The following is a 17,588-nucleotide window of genomic DNA, read 5'->3' as shown; positions in this document are numbered from 1 at the left end:
AGTGTTCTTTTGAGATTACAGTGTCCCGAGGGGTTAAGTAAAACTGTCAGCAATTAATGAAAATCAGCCTCTGTCGCATCAGGTCCTGTACCTGCAGCGCCTAAAAAGTAAGAAACAGTCTTTAACAGAAAGTTTCAGAATCACTCACCTCCCCAAAGCCGCCCTTCCCCAGTACCCTGTACTGCCGAAACGTGTTTTTCGTTACTGGTTGCCTGGAAGAAAAGGAAATAAATAAATAAATAAATAAAAGGCACGCTACATTTAATGCACTCTCTGTGATTTATTTATTTCAGAGCATACTTTTGAAAAGCAAAATAGATAGATATTACATAATCACATTATCTCAGGGTAATCATATAATATAATATAATATATAATTATGTAATTACATTACTTCAATACTATGTATGGCTTGAACTTTTCAATTCCAACATATTAAGCTGTAATAAAATACAACACATTAGTGAGTCATCAGGATAATTTCTGCTAGCATCTTAAGACCAAGGAGGGTTCTGAATCTCCATTACACAGCTTTGGCTTTTGTTAAGCAAAGAGGAGGCCTGAAAGCTTCCAACAAGATATTAATTCCCATGATATATAGGATGGTGTAACACATGGCTTTGTTTGGTGTGCAAGATGAGAAAATAGATCCACTAGAAAATATTTCTGGTGTCTTAAACAAAGCATGAAACTGATGTGAACCAAGGAAAGAAACAATCCTGGGGACAGGAGAGGTGGATTTATGTGGGAGAAGATGAAGCCAAGCTCCAAGCCAGCCCGTCCCCCCTGGGCTACCTGCCTCCTGGGGGAGTGTCACGGCAAGAAGGGAGCAAAAACCAAATTAAGGGTTAAATAAGTCTGTCTCTGAGGGCAGAGTGCTCCCTAACAACCACTAGACATGATCTCTGTGCAATCTCACAGGCTTCCCACAAAATCTACTCCACCAGAACGGCTCCAGATCCACATTAAACTTTTACTTTGCTACTGTAGAAGTTTTATAACACATCAGAGAAGAATTCTACATTCGTAGAGATCCGATTTTGTATCCACCACTCCATCTCCGAAGTTTTACAGCTATCTTAGCAGTGGAAATGGATATTCCTCCCATCCTTGTTCCCCTCTGGCAGGTGGCCAGCCTGCAGAGGGAGCACAGTAATGTGGCTGTTCCCACCACAGGGATGATGAGGTTGATGACAATGAGGAATAAATGTTAAAGTGAATAGTTTCATTAATGTCCATTATTGTTTTTCGAAGTGGAAGAAGAAAAATAATGGAGAAGGTCAAAGCTAGAAGAGGAAAAGATGCTATTTTCAGGCTTCTGCGAGGCTGCTGCAAATGCTGTTGGGGTTAAAAGCAACAATTAGCAGTGATAACTACATGTTCAGCAATGTCCCTGGAATAAATGGACTGTGTGACTGCTCCGTTGGAGCCAGCAGGCTGTCAGAAGGAGCTGGTGATCACTCCATGCTGCTAACATCTCTGTGCTAACCCTAAAAGCAGTTCTCCCAGCTTCTTAAGCCAGGCATATCCAATGGCTTGTCCTAGTTGTTGGGAGAATGGGAAAAAAAAAAAATCCTCAAAGCATTTCAGAAAATTCCTTATCCCAGAGGTGAAAACAGGCAGGAAATAGCCTGGCCAGAGATGAATCTTCCAATGATTTTTTTTTAATTGAAATGGAAGAGTAAATGCTGGGCTCTGCAAAGATGGCACGTGGAGCATGTCTTGGCACAAAACGGCCCCTCTGCCCACCCCTCCTGTGCAGCAGCTCTGCAGCTTTCCAGGGAGAGGAACTGGCCCAGCTCCTTTGATCTCCGAGGCCTCCCGCTGACACACACCGCTCGTGGCTCCTCCGGCCCTAACTCATCCGCCCTAATTAATCCCATTTGTGCAAACTGGGTCTCCTCTCAGCTCAAGGTCACTGTTACCCAGCAGTGAACGTCTGCTACAGCCCTCCCTGACAGGGAAAAGGCAGGACCCCCTTTCCTTGCAAATTAATACCCACTAAGGCTGCTCGGTTATCAAACGTGCTCAGAAATGTCGAGCAAATACATATGGTTTGAGGACCTTCTCTGTTTAGAGTGATTCAATAACAGTGACAACTGGTGCAGAGAAAAAGTCACCATATTCAGAAAAGACAACTGAAGTTGCTGAATGTACATTAATCATACCTAATACCTAATGTACCTAATACCATTAAAGGGCCAAACACTCGAGCTGTAGAAGCAAACATATCAGATTTTTGAGCATATTCTATGTATTTTGCATGAAAAGTAAAACCAAACATTTTTATTTATTTTCATTTAAAAAAAAAATAATCTTGTGACAACTTACCTTTCCAACCACTTCCACTGAAGAAACCTGTCGAAGTACATGCTGCTTAGGTATTCTTGGAATGGTTCCCCACTGAGGTGGTCAAGGACAGATCTATCTCAGATGAAAAGGATATATAAGCATTTTATAATCCTGAACTTGGAGGCAAAGGAGAAACAAAACAAGAGGGAAAAAAATCCAGACTTCTCATCTGTTAGGATTATTTTACTTTCACTTTATTTTTCACTTTATTTTACTCCCAGTTTCAATCTGGGAACAAAGTGATATGTTTGATATATTTCATAACAGGAGGCCTTATGCAAGCTGAGCAGTAATGTACACTGAAAATTAACAGGGCAACTCCCATTGGCTTCAGTGGACTTTTCCAGAGGTTGTTAGCCACTAGACAACAAATGTCTTTACTTCTGTTTACTCAATTAACACTACTCCCTCAGGAACTGAGCTCCTAAACCTTGGGGGATGTTTATATCTGGATAGAGAATTTCTGTCTGAAGCCCATCTCTGCCAAAGAGGCTCCCTCAGAGGCACCATTCTGAGTAAAAATATCAATTTCAATTCCTGCTATACAGAAGAAGGACTGAAGTCAAAGGGGTTTTCCCAACAGCTATGTACTTTGTAGAGCAAAACAGAAGAAAGAAAAGTCTGAACAGGGATATGGATTTGTTTCTGGACAAAGAACAAGCATTTTGGGGCTCATGCAATGGGTGCAAAATCTTTTGCATAATGAAAAGGAATAAAGGAATAAAAAGGCCAGTCTGCAAACGTGAGAACAAAGTCTGTTGCTTGTGACAGGCAGCCAGAGACCATCAGGCATCCCATAAGAGAGGCCAAGGGTTCAGAACTAAGCAAAGAGAGGCTGAGCTGAGCCAGCTGACTGAAATGAAGGTAGTTGCACTGTTTGCCAGGGGCTGTTCACCTGCTGCTGTTGGTCCTTGCCTTGCTTACCCACCTCTGCCGGCAGCACTGGCAGGACAAAAGTTGTTTTAGGGTGAAAAATGCCCATTAAAAAAGGAGTATTTCTGTCTTGGTGTATACAGACACTTTTGTGTCCATGTCTAAGGGTATACAGACACATTTCCAGATTTTGCTGGAAGGAGGAAATCCTCTCTGAAGGACTACTCTAGTTTGGGAATGGATAGTCTATGTCTTACCCTGAGGCAGTTCTAGACCTGAGCAGACAAGTCATCATGATTAATGTGTCTCCCCTGTTCCTGAGCTACTATTTTTGGAATTTCTCAGCTCTTAATTTTTTTTTTTTTTTTTTAATACTTGCACCATTAGTTTGGAGCAGGCAGGTAATTGCACACACTCAACAACTGAAGTCAAATTTTTGTCTTCATTAGCTTTGACTGGACACAGATAATACAGTTCCCCTAATGGATTCAAGCTTACAAAATAAAATAAAAAGTAAGTCTTAAATGTGCAGTTTTAAATGGAGGCAGGAGCAGACAGTCAAAATATTAAAGGTCAAAGCAGGAATTACACATGGATTTTTCTTGTAGACTGATTTTTATTTATGAAGATGTGAACGACACTCATCCCTGTCCCTACTCCTACAGGACAGCAGGCTTCATATTTGTATGTATGCCTCCCTTTTTTGGTCTGAACTCTTTCAAAATTAACATTATTCAATACCAGTAAATATCAACAGCAAGTTTTTAAAACTTCCTTTTGACCTCGTTTTAGTCCGTGTGAAATGACCAGCATATTTATTACCAAGGCTTCAAACCTGGCTCATTTATCTGCTTCAGAGATGAAGGAATGGCCGTGGGTGAATACGGGCCTGCATTAAGTGGTGTCCAATGCTCGCCTCTTCCATTCAGTTAATTAAAAGCCACACGTATTTTAGAAGAACAATAGCTGCCTTTCAGCAGTTGTTTGCTTTTGAGTTCCCCCTCTTTGGCAACAACAAAGTGCATTTTAGAGGGAACTGTCAGCTTTCAAAGCGATTGGAGGACTGGAAGCGGGCATCAGGGGGGTTTGTGTGGAGCACAGCTCTGCCTTTGTCGCTGGGACTGGCACACAGCAGTGGTATGAGCTGCAGAGCATCCCTACACGGCACCGGCCACACTCTAAGAGAGGGCCAGAAATAACCCACAGCTCCTACCAACGCAAAGAATAACTGAAAACAGAAAAGGTCAATGAAATGAGTCAAAACAATGAATGACAGTGGAGCGAATGTTACAAATCCCCATTACATCATCCAGGGAAAACAAACCGTGCTCGGCCAGAAACCACATGGGCCGGCGTGTGATGATCCCTCCTTTTCATATTTTTGTTGGTTTATGATCTACTGGCCAGCGTTTGCAAAGGCAGATCGCATACCTGGAGCTTTAGCACATAATGGCCCAAATCGCCTCCCCGCTGCAGGAACTGATAAGCCTTTTCCCAGACAAAGGGTGAAATAATGCCCGTTGGTTGGAACCAAGGGCAGACAGAAAGCATTAAAAAAGCCCCATTCTCCTGGTGAAGATTTTCTGGAAAAGCCATGCGGAGCAAGTCTGCACATTCCTCTGTCTAAATGGACCGTATAGCCACTTAATTTTTATTCACTTTGAAACAGAGATGTTTTCTTTGGATACATTATCATCGTAGCTCTTTTCACACAGCATGAAACCCATGGCTGGTTTACTTGGCTAGAACACTGTCAAATACCTGAAACAGTAAGTGCCTGTGTGTAGTGTATATAATGGCATGGAAATATTTGTTACATTTTGTTCAGATGAAATGACTTCACTGCTTGTCAGCTATGCCTCCAGGATTAGGAGCAGAAGCCAAAGATACCTGCCTCAGGTTCGAACTGCAGTGTTTCTCCCCACCTAACACATTCCTCACGAGCTGCTGGCTGCAGCCCTGTGATCTCTGGGGATCGAGTTATACTTACTTTGTACAGTGGGAGAATAGCTCTTTGCAGGGGCTGTTTTCGAGTTTCTCCTCTGTCTGCTGGATAAGGTCTTGACTGACTTCGGCAACGTAGGCTGGAGACTGGAGAGAGAAGAGAGGGGCACGTTAAGTCAGTGATGAGGTGCAGATTCTCCTCTCTTAACGTGTAAAAGGCACATTCATTATTTATGCCCTGAGCCGCTTCCATTCGATTCCAGCGGCTGTGTAAAAGCAAAGGAGCTTTACGTCAAACAGCAGTAAAATGGGATACCGTGGCAACTCGCTCCACATTCCACTCTATCCCCACATTGCTTTTCTGCCTTCTCCTGTACCTTCACCTCCTTGCCCAGCCTCATGAATATGCAGGACACACTCCTTGCCAATTCTTTGAACTGCTCCCTTGCATCCCATGAAAAATGTGCTGGCCTGAACTGTGTACAGGCCATTCTATTAAACAAAAGAGAACTTGCCCAGTGTTTTCACTTCATGGGTGATTCATTGTGCTGTCTGAAAAATCCAGCAAAGCAAAACAAGAGCAGAGCACTGGTATATATATATGTGTGTGCGTGTGTGTATATATATATATATGTATATATATATATATATATAAAGACATTCACAAAAGTGTCTGGATGAACACCTTGGTTCATCCTTAAAGGGAAAAAGAATAATTCAGGAGCTTTAAAATGATATTTTCAAAGAGGAACTTTGCCAACCAAGCACATAAACTCTTTTCATCCTCTCCTCCCTTTGGAGACAATGTACATTCAGCTCCTTCAAAAAGCCCTTGCCAAAGAGAGGTCTCTTGCAGTATGCCTTGATGGTTAACCAGTTTAAGATGTTTGGGATTATTTATCTAAAAAGACAGTTTTTAGGCAGTCCACATTCTTACTCATTGAATGCACACTGTAATTGTATTAAAAAGTGTATATTTGTGTGTGTATGTGCACCTATTTATAGGCAATTCTCCCATTTACATGAAAGTCCCTTTATATAAACAATTTAATTCGGGTATTTACAATAAATCCAGCCATAGATGACAAAATCCTCTTTCCCTGCAGAAGCCTTAACACTCTGTAAGGTCCCCCATCCATGGCCATGACCACCAGATGTGCTGAGTGGGTGGGTCACAGAGCATCATCACTCATTCCTGGCCAGATGTTCTCATTAACTCACCCTTAGTTGGAGCTGTCTTGGCAAGCACTGAAACGCAGTGCAGGCAGAGTTCAAAAACACTGGGAATAAGGACAGAGGAAGGGGCAGAGGTGGAGCCACAGAAAATCCCCAGCATGGGGAAAGCTGAATTAAGTCTTTTATCTTTTCCTTCCCGCTGCTGAAATGTGAATCTGATCCTGCTTGTGACATGAAAAAGTAAGTTTGTTCCACTTGAATGTTTTCAAATAGGAATGTGGTTTAGAGGACTGTCTGTGCATGCTGTGTAATGCAGCCTCACTGTTCAGCCTTGACAGACCATCTGCAGAACGTGCTGGGGATACCTTTGACCTCACCCAAACGTTTCCTCATTTCCTCAATATATGCCTCCATTTCCTCACCAAAAGATATCTAGGGAACAACTATTTTTAATCACAGACAGAGTAGATTACTAATAATTAAGAAGTCTCATAGTTTCTTGAGAGGCAGATAAGCCCCCATGTTATCATCTAGAAGTTGAGGAGACTGAGACAAAGCCAGATATTCTCAGCTTGATTGACCACTGGGGCTGACAGGAACTGAGAACTGTAGAACAAGTCTCAGTAAACCAGAAAACTTACAGAAATCCTTAACTACAGATGCCTATGATGAAATCTAAGTCCCAGTTTTAGTTCAAGAGAGTAAGTAGAGGCAAGAGTGAAGTAGTGAAAGAACTAGGAAAAAAACCTCAGAAGTCCCGTTTTCCAGTCCTAAAGCATTGAATCTGTTGGGGGGAAAGAAGAAGGGAAACAAATTTAAAAAAAAAAACCCTTTAAAGCAATACTGAGATATAAACCAAAGCCTAATGATTAGCAGTATTTCAGGTGATTTTGGATAGAGATAGATGAATTAACACCTTTAATGTACAGCTTTTGTACTTAGTGGGTAACATTTGCAGCCCAAAGCTGGTATGTGCCTGAGTGAATCCAGTTCAAGATGAACATCTCTCTGATTTACATGGTCCTGAAACACCACTGAACTCCACAGTTTTGTACTGCTGTGAATCAGGAATGTTGTCTGAGGTGAATGGAGCAGCAGTTCAGTAAAACTGACACTAGAACCTGTAACTAAAGTTACTAGTACCTAAATCTAGAACTTGTTCTACATTTATAGATCAAAGCTGGAATCCAAAAGCTAAGTACTACACTGCATAATTAGTCATTTAGACCAAGTGACCTGATTCGTACTCATACCAGGCAACTTCATGTCCCTATGGGAATTCATTTCCCAATGGAAGGTAAGTTGCCTTGAGGTTAGTGTTGAAGATCATGCCCAGGATGCATTACTAGAGTACTAAATCCATCAAACTTCGTCTGAGATCAAAGTACATTTAAAAAAAAAATTATAAGCATCAGCTAACTCTTATTCATAATGAAGAAGTTAAATTCTTGGAGGGAACAAGGGGAAGAATGAGAAAAAGAAATGGTCAGACAATGTGGGAATTATTTAAGAATGACACAAACTCTGATTCCTCTCTCCAAGTTTGTGGGAGATACATTCACCACCTGGTTTTTCAAAACCACTCATTGCTGACCTTTGAATCTTTGCTTCCTCTGAACAAATTGAGGACCAGCTAACAATATCAAGGTAGGCAAAGACATAACACACTGACATCCTGGACATGGACTAAAGCCTTACAGTGTAGTGCAAACACTTTATTAGACCATTTCATTTTCTATAACCAAAAAAACCTCACTTTTTTTTTTTTTTTCCAGAGGCTGATAATTTCCAAAGTTTCTGCAGGCCCAGCAAAACATTTTATGTCATTCTGCAGCCCTTCCTTGTGTTCAGGGCACCACGTGCATGAGAGAAGCACACCCAACCCTTTCTAACCCTGCACACGGTTCTAGGGAGCCTTTGTATGATCCTTCCTGAGATTTTCCTTGAGACTTCATAGTTCCCACTGCTCCCATTAAACAGCCATGGCTGCCATTTTCCCTGTGTGAGTACTGTGCATACCTACAGCCTTCAAATGTTCAAACAAAGCCAGAAACAATTACAAGCCAAAACCCAACCCACCAACTGACTTTTGCTCCCCTGGAGAACAATTAGGCAGCACAGGTTATGAGTGCAAGGAAGCATTTGGATCCCAAGAGTGAAAGCTTCCAAAGGTAACACTCTGGCCATTTACAGATGAAAAAGTTGCTTCTTCCCTGGAGAGGTGCAGAAGATTTCTGCAGCCCCAGTGAAATGGTTATTAACACCATTCTCCTGCTGCATTATGGGCAATGGCTGTAAAAGCAAATTCAGCTTTTACAGGGGAACAGAGACACCTTTTCCAACATATTAAATGTCCTGTGGCAGCTAGGAGAGCAATACACCACGATTAAGACCATTACATCTGAGCTTGTGACAAAGAATATTCTGCTAACTCTTCAGAAACACCTGCAGAAACCAGTTACATTTTCTTGCATTCAAAACAAAACACTGGGGAGTTTTAACAAGTACAGTCCTATATTTCCTCTAATGGCTATTCTGTTTCCTGAAGGCAAGGAAAGCGATTCTTGAACTTCTTTACAATAACATAAATCAGAAATTATGCCAGTCAACTCAACAAAGTAGCACCAGGGTAAAGCTGATGGAACCTAAACCAGGTTAATGGCCAGACTCTGGCAGCACAAGAAGCACTTAAATTGATCCTACAACAAAAATTTCTCTCATCACATTATCTTCTTTGACCAGACAACTTAATAAGAGTCCAGAAGTCCACAGTACTTTCACCAGGTTTTAACTAAAATCTCCTACCTCCTCTATCTTCCCCTTTATGACCAGAAACTGAAAACCTTTGTATAAATATTTTGCTGGCAAAGCAACATCTCGGTTTTATGATGCCTCTTGCTTAATTTTTAAGAAAAGAATGTAACTAGGAATTGCATTAGTGATTATCTGAGAAAAAAAGAAAAGGGTGCTCAGTTCCTTCTGAGTTACTTCTGCACATACAGCACAAACCTGCACGAGCAGAGTTGGTTTATTGTGTGTAATGCTGCTGTTTCCATGGAAAAAGTGCCCAAATAGCAAAGGGAACTGAGAGGGATGTGTTGAGACCCCAGATAAGACACTCACTCACCATTTCAGAAAGCTACAGAGAGCTGACAAGAGCACCAAGTGCCTGGAGAGTTGAGAACTATGTTCAGGGAAAAAAAGCCCCAAAGGAAAGCATTGAGGAATTAAATCTGTTTAGTCTGGAGAAGCAAGGGTGAAACATGACAAAGGTCTTTTAATATAAAAATGGTTTTAATAAAGAGGGCAGGGATCAATTATTCTGCATATTCTGCTCTACACTGGGGGAATGATGTGAAGAAATCCACTTAATTGGATATGAAGGCTTTTTTAGAAAAATTTTCACACAGGGAAGCAGAAGAACAGGCATACGAATACTGTGGAATCTGTTCTCAGAGGTCTGAAAGACCTCCAAGGGCACTCAGACATCTGTTGATCATCTAAGTGTATTTGATCTCTGTTCAGTGCAAGAGGCTCTTGAGCCCTCTCCCAGTCCTTTGTATAAATGATTTTGCAAAACACTGGGCTCCATAAAACACAGGCACATGGCACGGCCCTGAGAACAGCTGAGGAAGGGAGTTTGTGTGCTGAGTGCTCACCAAAGGACACCTGAAGCTCTGAGCAAGGGAATAAGTATCTTCTTTGCAAATGATCAGTCCTGCTTCAAGGACACTTGTCTCCATCGTCACTGTCTCCTACAGCAATAAATGAAAGTGCTTGCAGAACCCTGAACTTCTGATCAGAAAAAGGGAGAGCTTCGAGTTCAGTCAGACTGACTTTGCAAGAAAGAGAACGGGGTAATTCTTTGTCCTTACACAGATTCTTTCATCTAAGAACCAGCAAATATTAAAGCTTCATTTCCTGATTAAGTCTTCATGAGCTAGGTGGCAATCTCACAATATTTTACAGAGCAGTGAACGGGAGGTTAAGAGATGTGTTTCGCAGAAGGGTTGATCATCATCTCTAAATGAAATCAGAGAAGCCTCACTGAGATACACGAAAGCTGGAGGTGCTCAGATTCCACAAACCAGTCCAACTGTAGCTTGCAATTAGTGAATAAGGAACAGAAACCTAGAAATCCAGGCTTTCATTTTCTACCAACTCTTGCCAGAGTGGATGTGAGTCATCACAGTACCTTAAAGCACAACTGTTCATCACTACAAAAGCCATATGAACCAGAAGGACACGGCACTCTTTAGACTGAACAGACCTCATGCAAACTTTTGTCATAAACACAATTGCTTTCCTGGCAAGTTTCAGGCGTGCAGCCACGACACTGAAACACGAGGAGTTATTTTAAAAGTCACTTGCGTAAAATAAATAACGTGCAGCATATGTTATGTTTCAGGTTATGAAAACATTCCACAACAAACTAGCTTAAAACAATTAAAAATGTTTCATCAATGGACAAAAGTTCAAGGGCATAACTTTTCTCGAGCTGTCTCTGGTTCCAAGCATTTGTCTTAATGATGTGTGTATTTTCAGATGTTGACAGCAACATTCCACATATAATCTATCTACAAATCTCCAGATTTGCTACTAGTAGAGCCCTCAAAACTATGAAAGAAACAGGCTAAAATGAACTTTCGTGTGAGACGGTGCATGACGGGATGGGAAGAGCTCACACACAAAAACCTGGAGGTTCTGCCTTTCTCCAGCTGTGGTGTTTCTGCATTTGATCTGCACTCACACGGCCGTGACCCGAGAGCAGCTCTGGGGAGCAATGGTTTGTGTCCAGGCTGGGAAGTCTGACACATGCAATGCCGTTTCTGCTGGTGCTTTTGCAGAGTCACATCGTTCCCCAGATGCTGGAGGAAGGCTCAGCTGGCAGGGGGAGCAGCTACCAGGACAGGCAGCAATGCTGTGACTGTCCTCAGCCCTTTGAGGCAAACCCTCATAAGGAGTCATAAGGAGGACAGTAAGCAGAGAGGTTACTAGGAAAAGGGAGACTGGGTAGATGTATGCAAGTCATGCTGGTAGGCACAAAATCATGGGAGAGACAAGTTCATGTGCTCAGATAATGCACATTTTCAAAGGGGAAAGACAACGGAAGGCAAAACAGAGGCCACAAAATTGTGCATCTTTGTGCCTCCGAGGCTTATCTGCTCCTTGTGGCAGGAGATTCACCCCAAGAACTGGCCTGTGGTGTCTCCACTGGGGTCTGCACTGCTGCCCCGAGAGCAGGGAACACACCAGTGCAGGGCACAGTGTGGGCTCTGCTCTCCCCACTGCAGGGAGACATCTGGAGCCACTCTGGGTGCCTGATGTCACCTCGGCTCCCCACTTTGGGGGGTCAGGGCAGGCCAACGCCAGCTGAGATCCAGTGCCATTTACAGCCTGGGAAGTTCTGACCGTGCAGCTGGGGACTGACAGAGGGGAAGCACGAAGGGGCTGACAGTGAGAATCCAAGAATGCTTTAGGTTGGGAAAGACCTGCAAGATCACTGAGTCCAACTGAGAAATGCAGAGGGAAGCAGGGGAGGAGGAGACAGAGTGTCTTGGTTGTAGATTTTGGGAAGTCCCTGGTGAGAGAAAGGATCCAAGCACTGTCACAGCACATGCAGCCTCCTGATGCTTTTTGGTGTTACGCACGAATATGTCAGAACATTCTTTTGCCTTGCCCTGTGTCTGATCTTATCTGTTCAGTTTTAGCTCTGTTTGTAGTAAACAGCCAATTCTACATCAGGAGCAGCTGCAACACTTTAAGTCATCAACTTCTGCATTTTCTTTTTACTTTTTTTTTTCCCCTACCACAGTCATTTGGGTCTGTATGAGGCAAACCAGTAAAGCAAAAGGCTTCATAATTTCAGGATATTTGCTTTGAGATGACAGATGTAGGAATTGGCAGTGAGGTGGACGGGGAGCATGGAAGGCAGCTGTGTTATTAGTAGCAATTTATCCATTATGACAGTGTGTAGACATGATACCTAAGTATGGGGGCCTGTAATGCCAGGCACTATATACACAGGTCATGAGAGTTAGAGCTTCCAAAGCCAACTGATCTCACCAGCCCTGAGAGTGGGAGGAGAAGACAAAGACATGAAATGCCCCATCCAGGATTACAGAGTGGGTCAATGGCAGGGAAGATGTTGAACCTGGTCCTGTTCTCTGACCACATGGTATTTTCAGCACCGAGGGCAGGATCCCTTGCTGGCAGATCAGTGAAGGGAATCAGCAGTGCCTCTGAACTCTGGGGTTTGTTTGGCAGCTGCAAGCTGATCTGGAGTCATGACAAATCTGTTTTCCCTCATATTCTACTAAACTATCAAAACACAGGTTGACACACAGAAAAACACAATGACTGGAGACAACAGAGCCCTGAGCAAACAGCTGAGTATGTTCCTCTGCCTGGAGGGGTTGTACTAAAACATCACAAAAGGCCTTGCTCAACACCTCAGTTCTTGCAGGAGATCTGATGGAGCTTCAGGCCCACTCACTTGATCTGGACTCCCCAGGGTGCCTCTTGTGCCTCATCAAACCCACCAGTAGGAAAAGGACAAGTTTCCTCTCTAGGTTTCCTTCCTTTTTGGTGCTGGGGTACAAGTTTCTCCTTCCTTGGAGAAACTGCAATCACTGAGGTTTCCTTTCTGACAAGTTCATGGGAAGTATATGAAATATTTTTCACGGATCTCCTGTTAGTCCAGGGCCTGCTATCTGGCTATACCTTGTTTTTTCTCTTCTCATTAGACATTTTTGTAGCTGCTCCTTTCTGGAAACCACATTTCTGTTCCTGATAGTGGCAAACAAGCAACAGCCATGCAAATGGTGTGAGTCAACATGTTTCCTACAGAAAGCTCTTCAATCCAAAGTGTGGTTTCCTTGGAATCTCGACTTATTTAATTCAGAGAAATTTGGGGGGTATAACCACAAGATGAATTTTGGAGCAACAAAATAAGAGAAAAGACTGCTTAGATCAAGAAGAAGAAAATTCTTCCTGGCTCCTATAGGTGACCAGAGCTTAAACACTCAAAGCCCCATAGAAAATAATTTTGAAATAACAAATTGTCCCATGAGACAAAATTTAGTTGCTTCATCATCTTCTTTTGCAAGTCCAGTAAATCAGCTGCAGACTTCATACTCTTCAATTAAATAGAAACACTTACCACAATCCCAACCAGCCGTGGTTTTTTTGGTACAGCTCATTTTAAGGATCTAAACTGGTCAGCACAGAAGATATGCTTTTGACTTCAATTAGTGAAAAACTGGGCCTCACAAGAAGTGCTTGGCAGGATATTTTTCAGTATCCTTGAACCCCAGTCCTTTCCCACACATACTTTTTAAATAATTCTTTAGAAACCTGCTTATAGAGGTTTCTTTGCCAAAGAAACACATTTTTCCTCCTTTCTGTAGACAATAGGTTTATTGGTGGAGGGGTGCTCATAAACCAGCCAGCTGAAATGGTTTCATATAAATTTGCTTTAAAGTGGGGGAAGGGAAACTGTGTTTTACTTGTTGCTTTTTTTTTCTGCCTTAAAAGAACTTTGCACACAGATTAAGGGATGAAAGTAGATGAAATAACCTGTACCAGTAGCTGACAGCAGGATGAGGAGGGTGGCTTTAGAAACAGAGTAAAAGAAGCAGGATTTTCTACCTACCCCAAAGTTGGGCTGCTCACAACCCTTGGAAGTGTCACATAACCACTTTTTTTACCAACCCAGAGGAGCCATGGCTATAGTGCATTACTACAAGCAGCCAGATGTTTGATAAAGCTTTCTGGGAAAACAACAGCATTGTCACTATTAGTAGCAACAAAGATGACAGGACCATTCTGAAAGCTTCTGTTCCCAGGAAGTTTTTTTCTCTCATCACGTGTGCTTAATAGGTTTGGAGAGCATCCAGTGTTCAGCCTCTTATCAGAATCTTTCTACCTTTTAACATGCTCCTGCACTGATGGATAGCCTAAACATTAGCAAGCAAGCTTATATTGCAACAGTCATAACTTGGCTTCCTCTGGTAAACCAAATGTCATTTGTTCCATTAAAAAAAAAAATCCCTAAATCTATAAACACTCATTTACAACCTCAACGTTACTGAATGGCTTTCCTGCAGGAAAACAAACAGATCCCTGCTTGAATTCACTCCTCTGAGACTTACAAGCCTGTAAACATGAGTAACCCTTCCCTTGCAAGCGATCCTTGGACTGAAGCCCACGAGCTGTTTGCTTTGCATGGAGGCAGCTCATGCAGGAAGCCTCATCCAGGCTGTCCTGCCACCAGCTGTGGGGGGATTCTGTAGAATCTGCCTTTGTCTTTTCCCATTAGCAAATGGTCAAATCCCGAGGAAACGCTTGAATGAAGAAACAAAAATCCAAAAGATAACCCAGGATGGTCTTGAGAAGAATTAGGAAGTGAATTAAACAAACATCAGGCAGGAACCAGTGGCCCACTCACGGGAAAGACTGGAAACACCCAGGAAAGCAAACAAAATCACTGCTGGAAACAGGGCATTCCCTAATCACCTGGGTCACACGGCCCATTAACAGTCATATGGCAACAGCCATCTGCAAATGACTGAGGGGGAAGACATTTATTGTAGGGGATGACACGCTGTTTGCAGTGGCATATTCCACTCTTCCTCAGTTTTGCTTGTTGGACAAACAGCATCTGTGCTACGATAATAAAATCGCTATATGCTTGATTTTTGACTCAGGTCAGAGTCTGACTTGATCAAAAAATAATAAATTAACATACAAGCTGAGGCTTGGCGTGAAGGTAAAAGTGACTTTTGTAAGTGTTGTGGTGGTACTGGGAAAAATATTACACATGAACAGCTTGAAAGTGCCACATATCCACAATTTAAATATGCTGGTTATGTCTAATCCAATTTGTAATCAAAAGACTTGGTTTTTAAATCTTATTTTTTACAGTTAGCTAGTGACATTTTAAGGAATGGAAATACATTTGTTTTCTGGGAAATTTAAAGCACTCCCTATGGTAACCCCGTGATTCCTGGTCCCACGTTAAAACAGCACACTCTAACATTATCAGCTTAGTGATTCTTCTAGTTGCATCATCCCAGTCAAAGATGCCAGCCTCAGGCATCTCATCTGAATTTGCCTGGCCCTGTTGTTGTGAAGCTACTCAGATCCTGAAGCCTACAGATGTTTTTCCGGAATTCTAATTTCCTGTTACAAGGGAATTAGGTGAGAAATAAGCTGTGTTTTACTTCCATTCTCATCATGTGCTTCTTCATTCTCTTCTTTGTTGGGATCAAACATGTGGTTGGTTCCCTGTTACTGCTTCTGAGTTTAGCACAATTGATCCTGAGCTCAGGAGACATTTGTTGACCCATTATGTTTTTAGCTTAAGAAATCTGAAACTGAACCAACCAGGGAAAGTTGCTGCAAGTCACAGGCAGGGATGGAAGGGCTGGGGAGGTCAGGTCTTCAAAGGGCTCCTGTAGCATTGAGAAATGGTGCACAGAAACCTGTGTGGATATGCCATGCAATGTAATTTAATGTTTTCTGCATTACACCAGCATGGAATTCACCTCATCACATTTTATCATCTAAAAGCTGAGACACTCGGAGTCTTCCCAGGCTCCCTGTAGCCAGTGGGCAGAAAGAGCCACGTCATCTCTCCAATCCAGATGCCTCCAAGTCTGCAATATGTGTGCTGGGAGCTTAAGAGGCTGGACTCACCAGAGGTCTATTTTAATGTCATTCTGTGCAAACACACAAAAGCCATCTCCTGCAGATTTCTGGATTTTCTGCAAGCCAGTGTTCCAGACAGCTGGAAAAGGCTGATTCCTTTTTTTCCCCACATGGGTAAAGTTTTCAGGCAGAAGAGGCTGTTTCTGGGGAAGCTGAATGGACCTTAAAGGCTGTTAGAATTAACTGCCCTGGCCACTGGGTAATCCCTACAAACTAAAGGGTAAATTGTGAGGGGTATGCAGAGGGGATAGGGAACAGATGACCCCTGAAATGGAGAGGAGGAAACTATAATGAGCATATTCATTAGCCAAGGGCAGACAAGTACATCCTTCCTGTTCCCAGATAATCCTGAGCAGACGGCTCTTCATTTGCAGTGTCCTTTTGGATGCCCTGGTTTATTTGCAGTGTCCTTTTAGATGCCCTGGCAGGTCTGGGAGTGGAGCTGGAGCAGCCTGGGGGGCCTGCCCTGCCTCAGCACACAGATGTAAGCCAGGTTTACTTGTGTGGTTGACATCAATTAGCAGAAGCAAGTTTCCATTTTCTAAAGGGTCAAGTCAGAGTAATTCCAGCAAACACAGGGAAGCCAGAAGGCTTCTGCCCAATGGCCAAAGCATCCCAATGCTTTTCCTGACCACAAATGACAAACAGTTAAGAAGCACGTGAACCGGAGAGTGTAACCTCTCCAATGCAACAAGGAAAAGCAGAGCTTCGACTAATAGCACTGATTAGCATAAACCCAGTGGAGTTAATGACTCTGGTGTAAACTTTCAACCAGTCTGAGCAAATGCATTGCAAATGCAGCCCTCTGTGAGCCTGAAAACAGGACTCCCAAGGACCTGGGCAGCATCCTCAGGACAGGGCAGGCTCCGTGTTGTTTCCACAGGCTCTTCTGCAGTTTGGCACCATTGCAAGAGACAGAAGCCCTCAGTAAGTGTTTAGTTAACTAACATTTGTATTATAAACAGTGGGTAAAGGATGAGGAAACAGGACTTGAGCAAACCGTGAGAAAATGCCTTTTTGCCTGAGACCACAGCAAAGGGACTCCTAATCAAGGCAGCCCTGTGATTTTTCAGATTCCTCTGCCACACTGTATTACAGCCTAGCCCCAGTGACAGACAAACGTTTATTAAAACAAATTCTGACTAGAAAGCATTAATGTGAGTAACAAGGTTGCCGTTCTGCTGCTCAGATACTTTCCCAGAATTGAACTTGGGAAAGATGAGCTTATTCAGAAAGCACAGTGAGAAGGTACTTTGCTGGACTAAGAAGACATAGTGATCAGTGGAGATATTGATCGTGCTGTCTCGGCAACAACAACAAAATTATGCATTGATTTCTCTGGAGACTGGATTACGTATCGATTATGTGAGCTGCAAAGCACAGGCCTAAGTAATGCTATCATCCCTGCCTGAAATGCTGCTCCTAGAGTAGTGAAGTCAATAGAAAGAGGAGATGAGAAATCCATCGAGGCAAAGGGTGAAGTCCCAGGGTAATTAATTAAATGGCAAAATTCTCCCTGGCTCAAGCCGTGC

General features: G+C 42.8%; 1 protein-coding gene across 2 annotated transcripts in view; it reads right to left on the bottom strand.

The window, feature by feature from the left end:
- The window catches only part of GRK5 (G protein-coupled receptor kinase 5), a 155,408-nt gene that overhangs the window by 25,283 nt on the left and 112,537 nt on the right, over positions 1-17,588 (bottom strand). For both annotated transcript variants that reach the window (XR_001873895.1, XM_017809243.1), the window contains exons 5-7: positions 5,216-5,316; positions 2,332-2,424; positions 149-212 (exon numbers count right to left, since the gene is read on the bottom strand). Coding sequence is in view for 1 of the 2 variants with exons in the window: in XM_017809243.1 (XP_017664732.1) it covers positions 149-212; positions 2,332-2,424; positions 5,216-5,316 (258 nt within the window). In the remaining variant the exon portion in view is untranslated. The remainder of the gene's footprint in view (positions 1-148; positions 213-2,331; positions 2,425-5,215; positions 5,317-17,588) is intronic.

The sequence above is a fragment of the Lepidothrix coronata genome, unplaced genomic scaffold, assembly GCF_001604755.1.
Source record: "Lepidothrix coronata isolate B3197 unplaced genomic scaffold, Lepidothrix_coronata-1.0 Scaffold25, whole genome shotgun sequence".
NCBI classification, from domain to species: Eukaryota; Metazoa; Chordata; class Aves; order Passeriformes; family Pipridae; genus Lepidothrix; species Lepidothrix coronata.
Note: the sequence above shows the minus strand (reverse complement) of the source record. Positions and strands in the feature narration are given on the sequence as shown.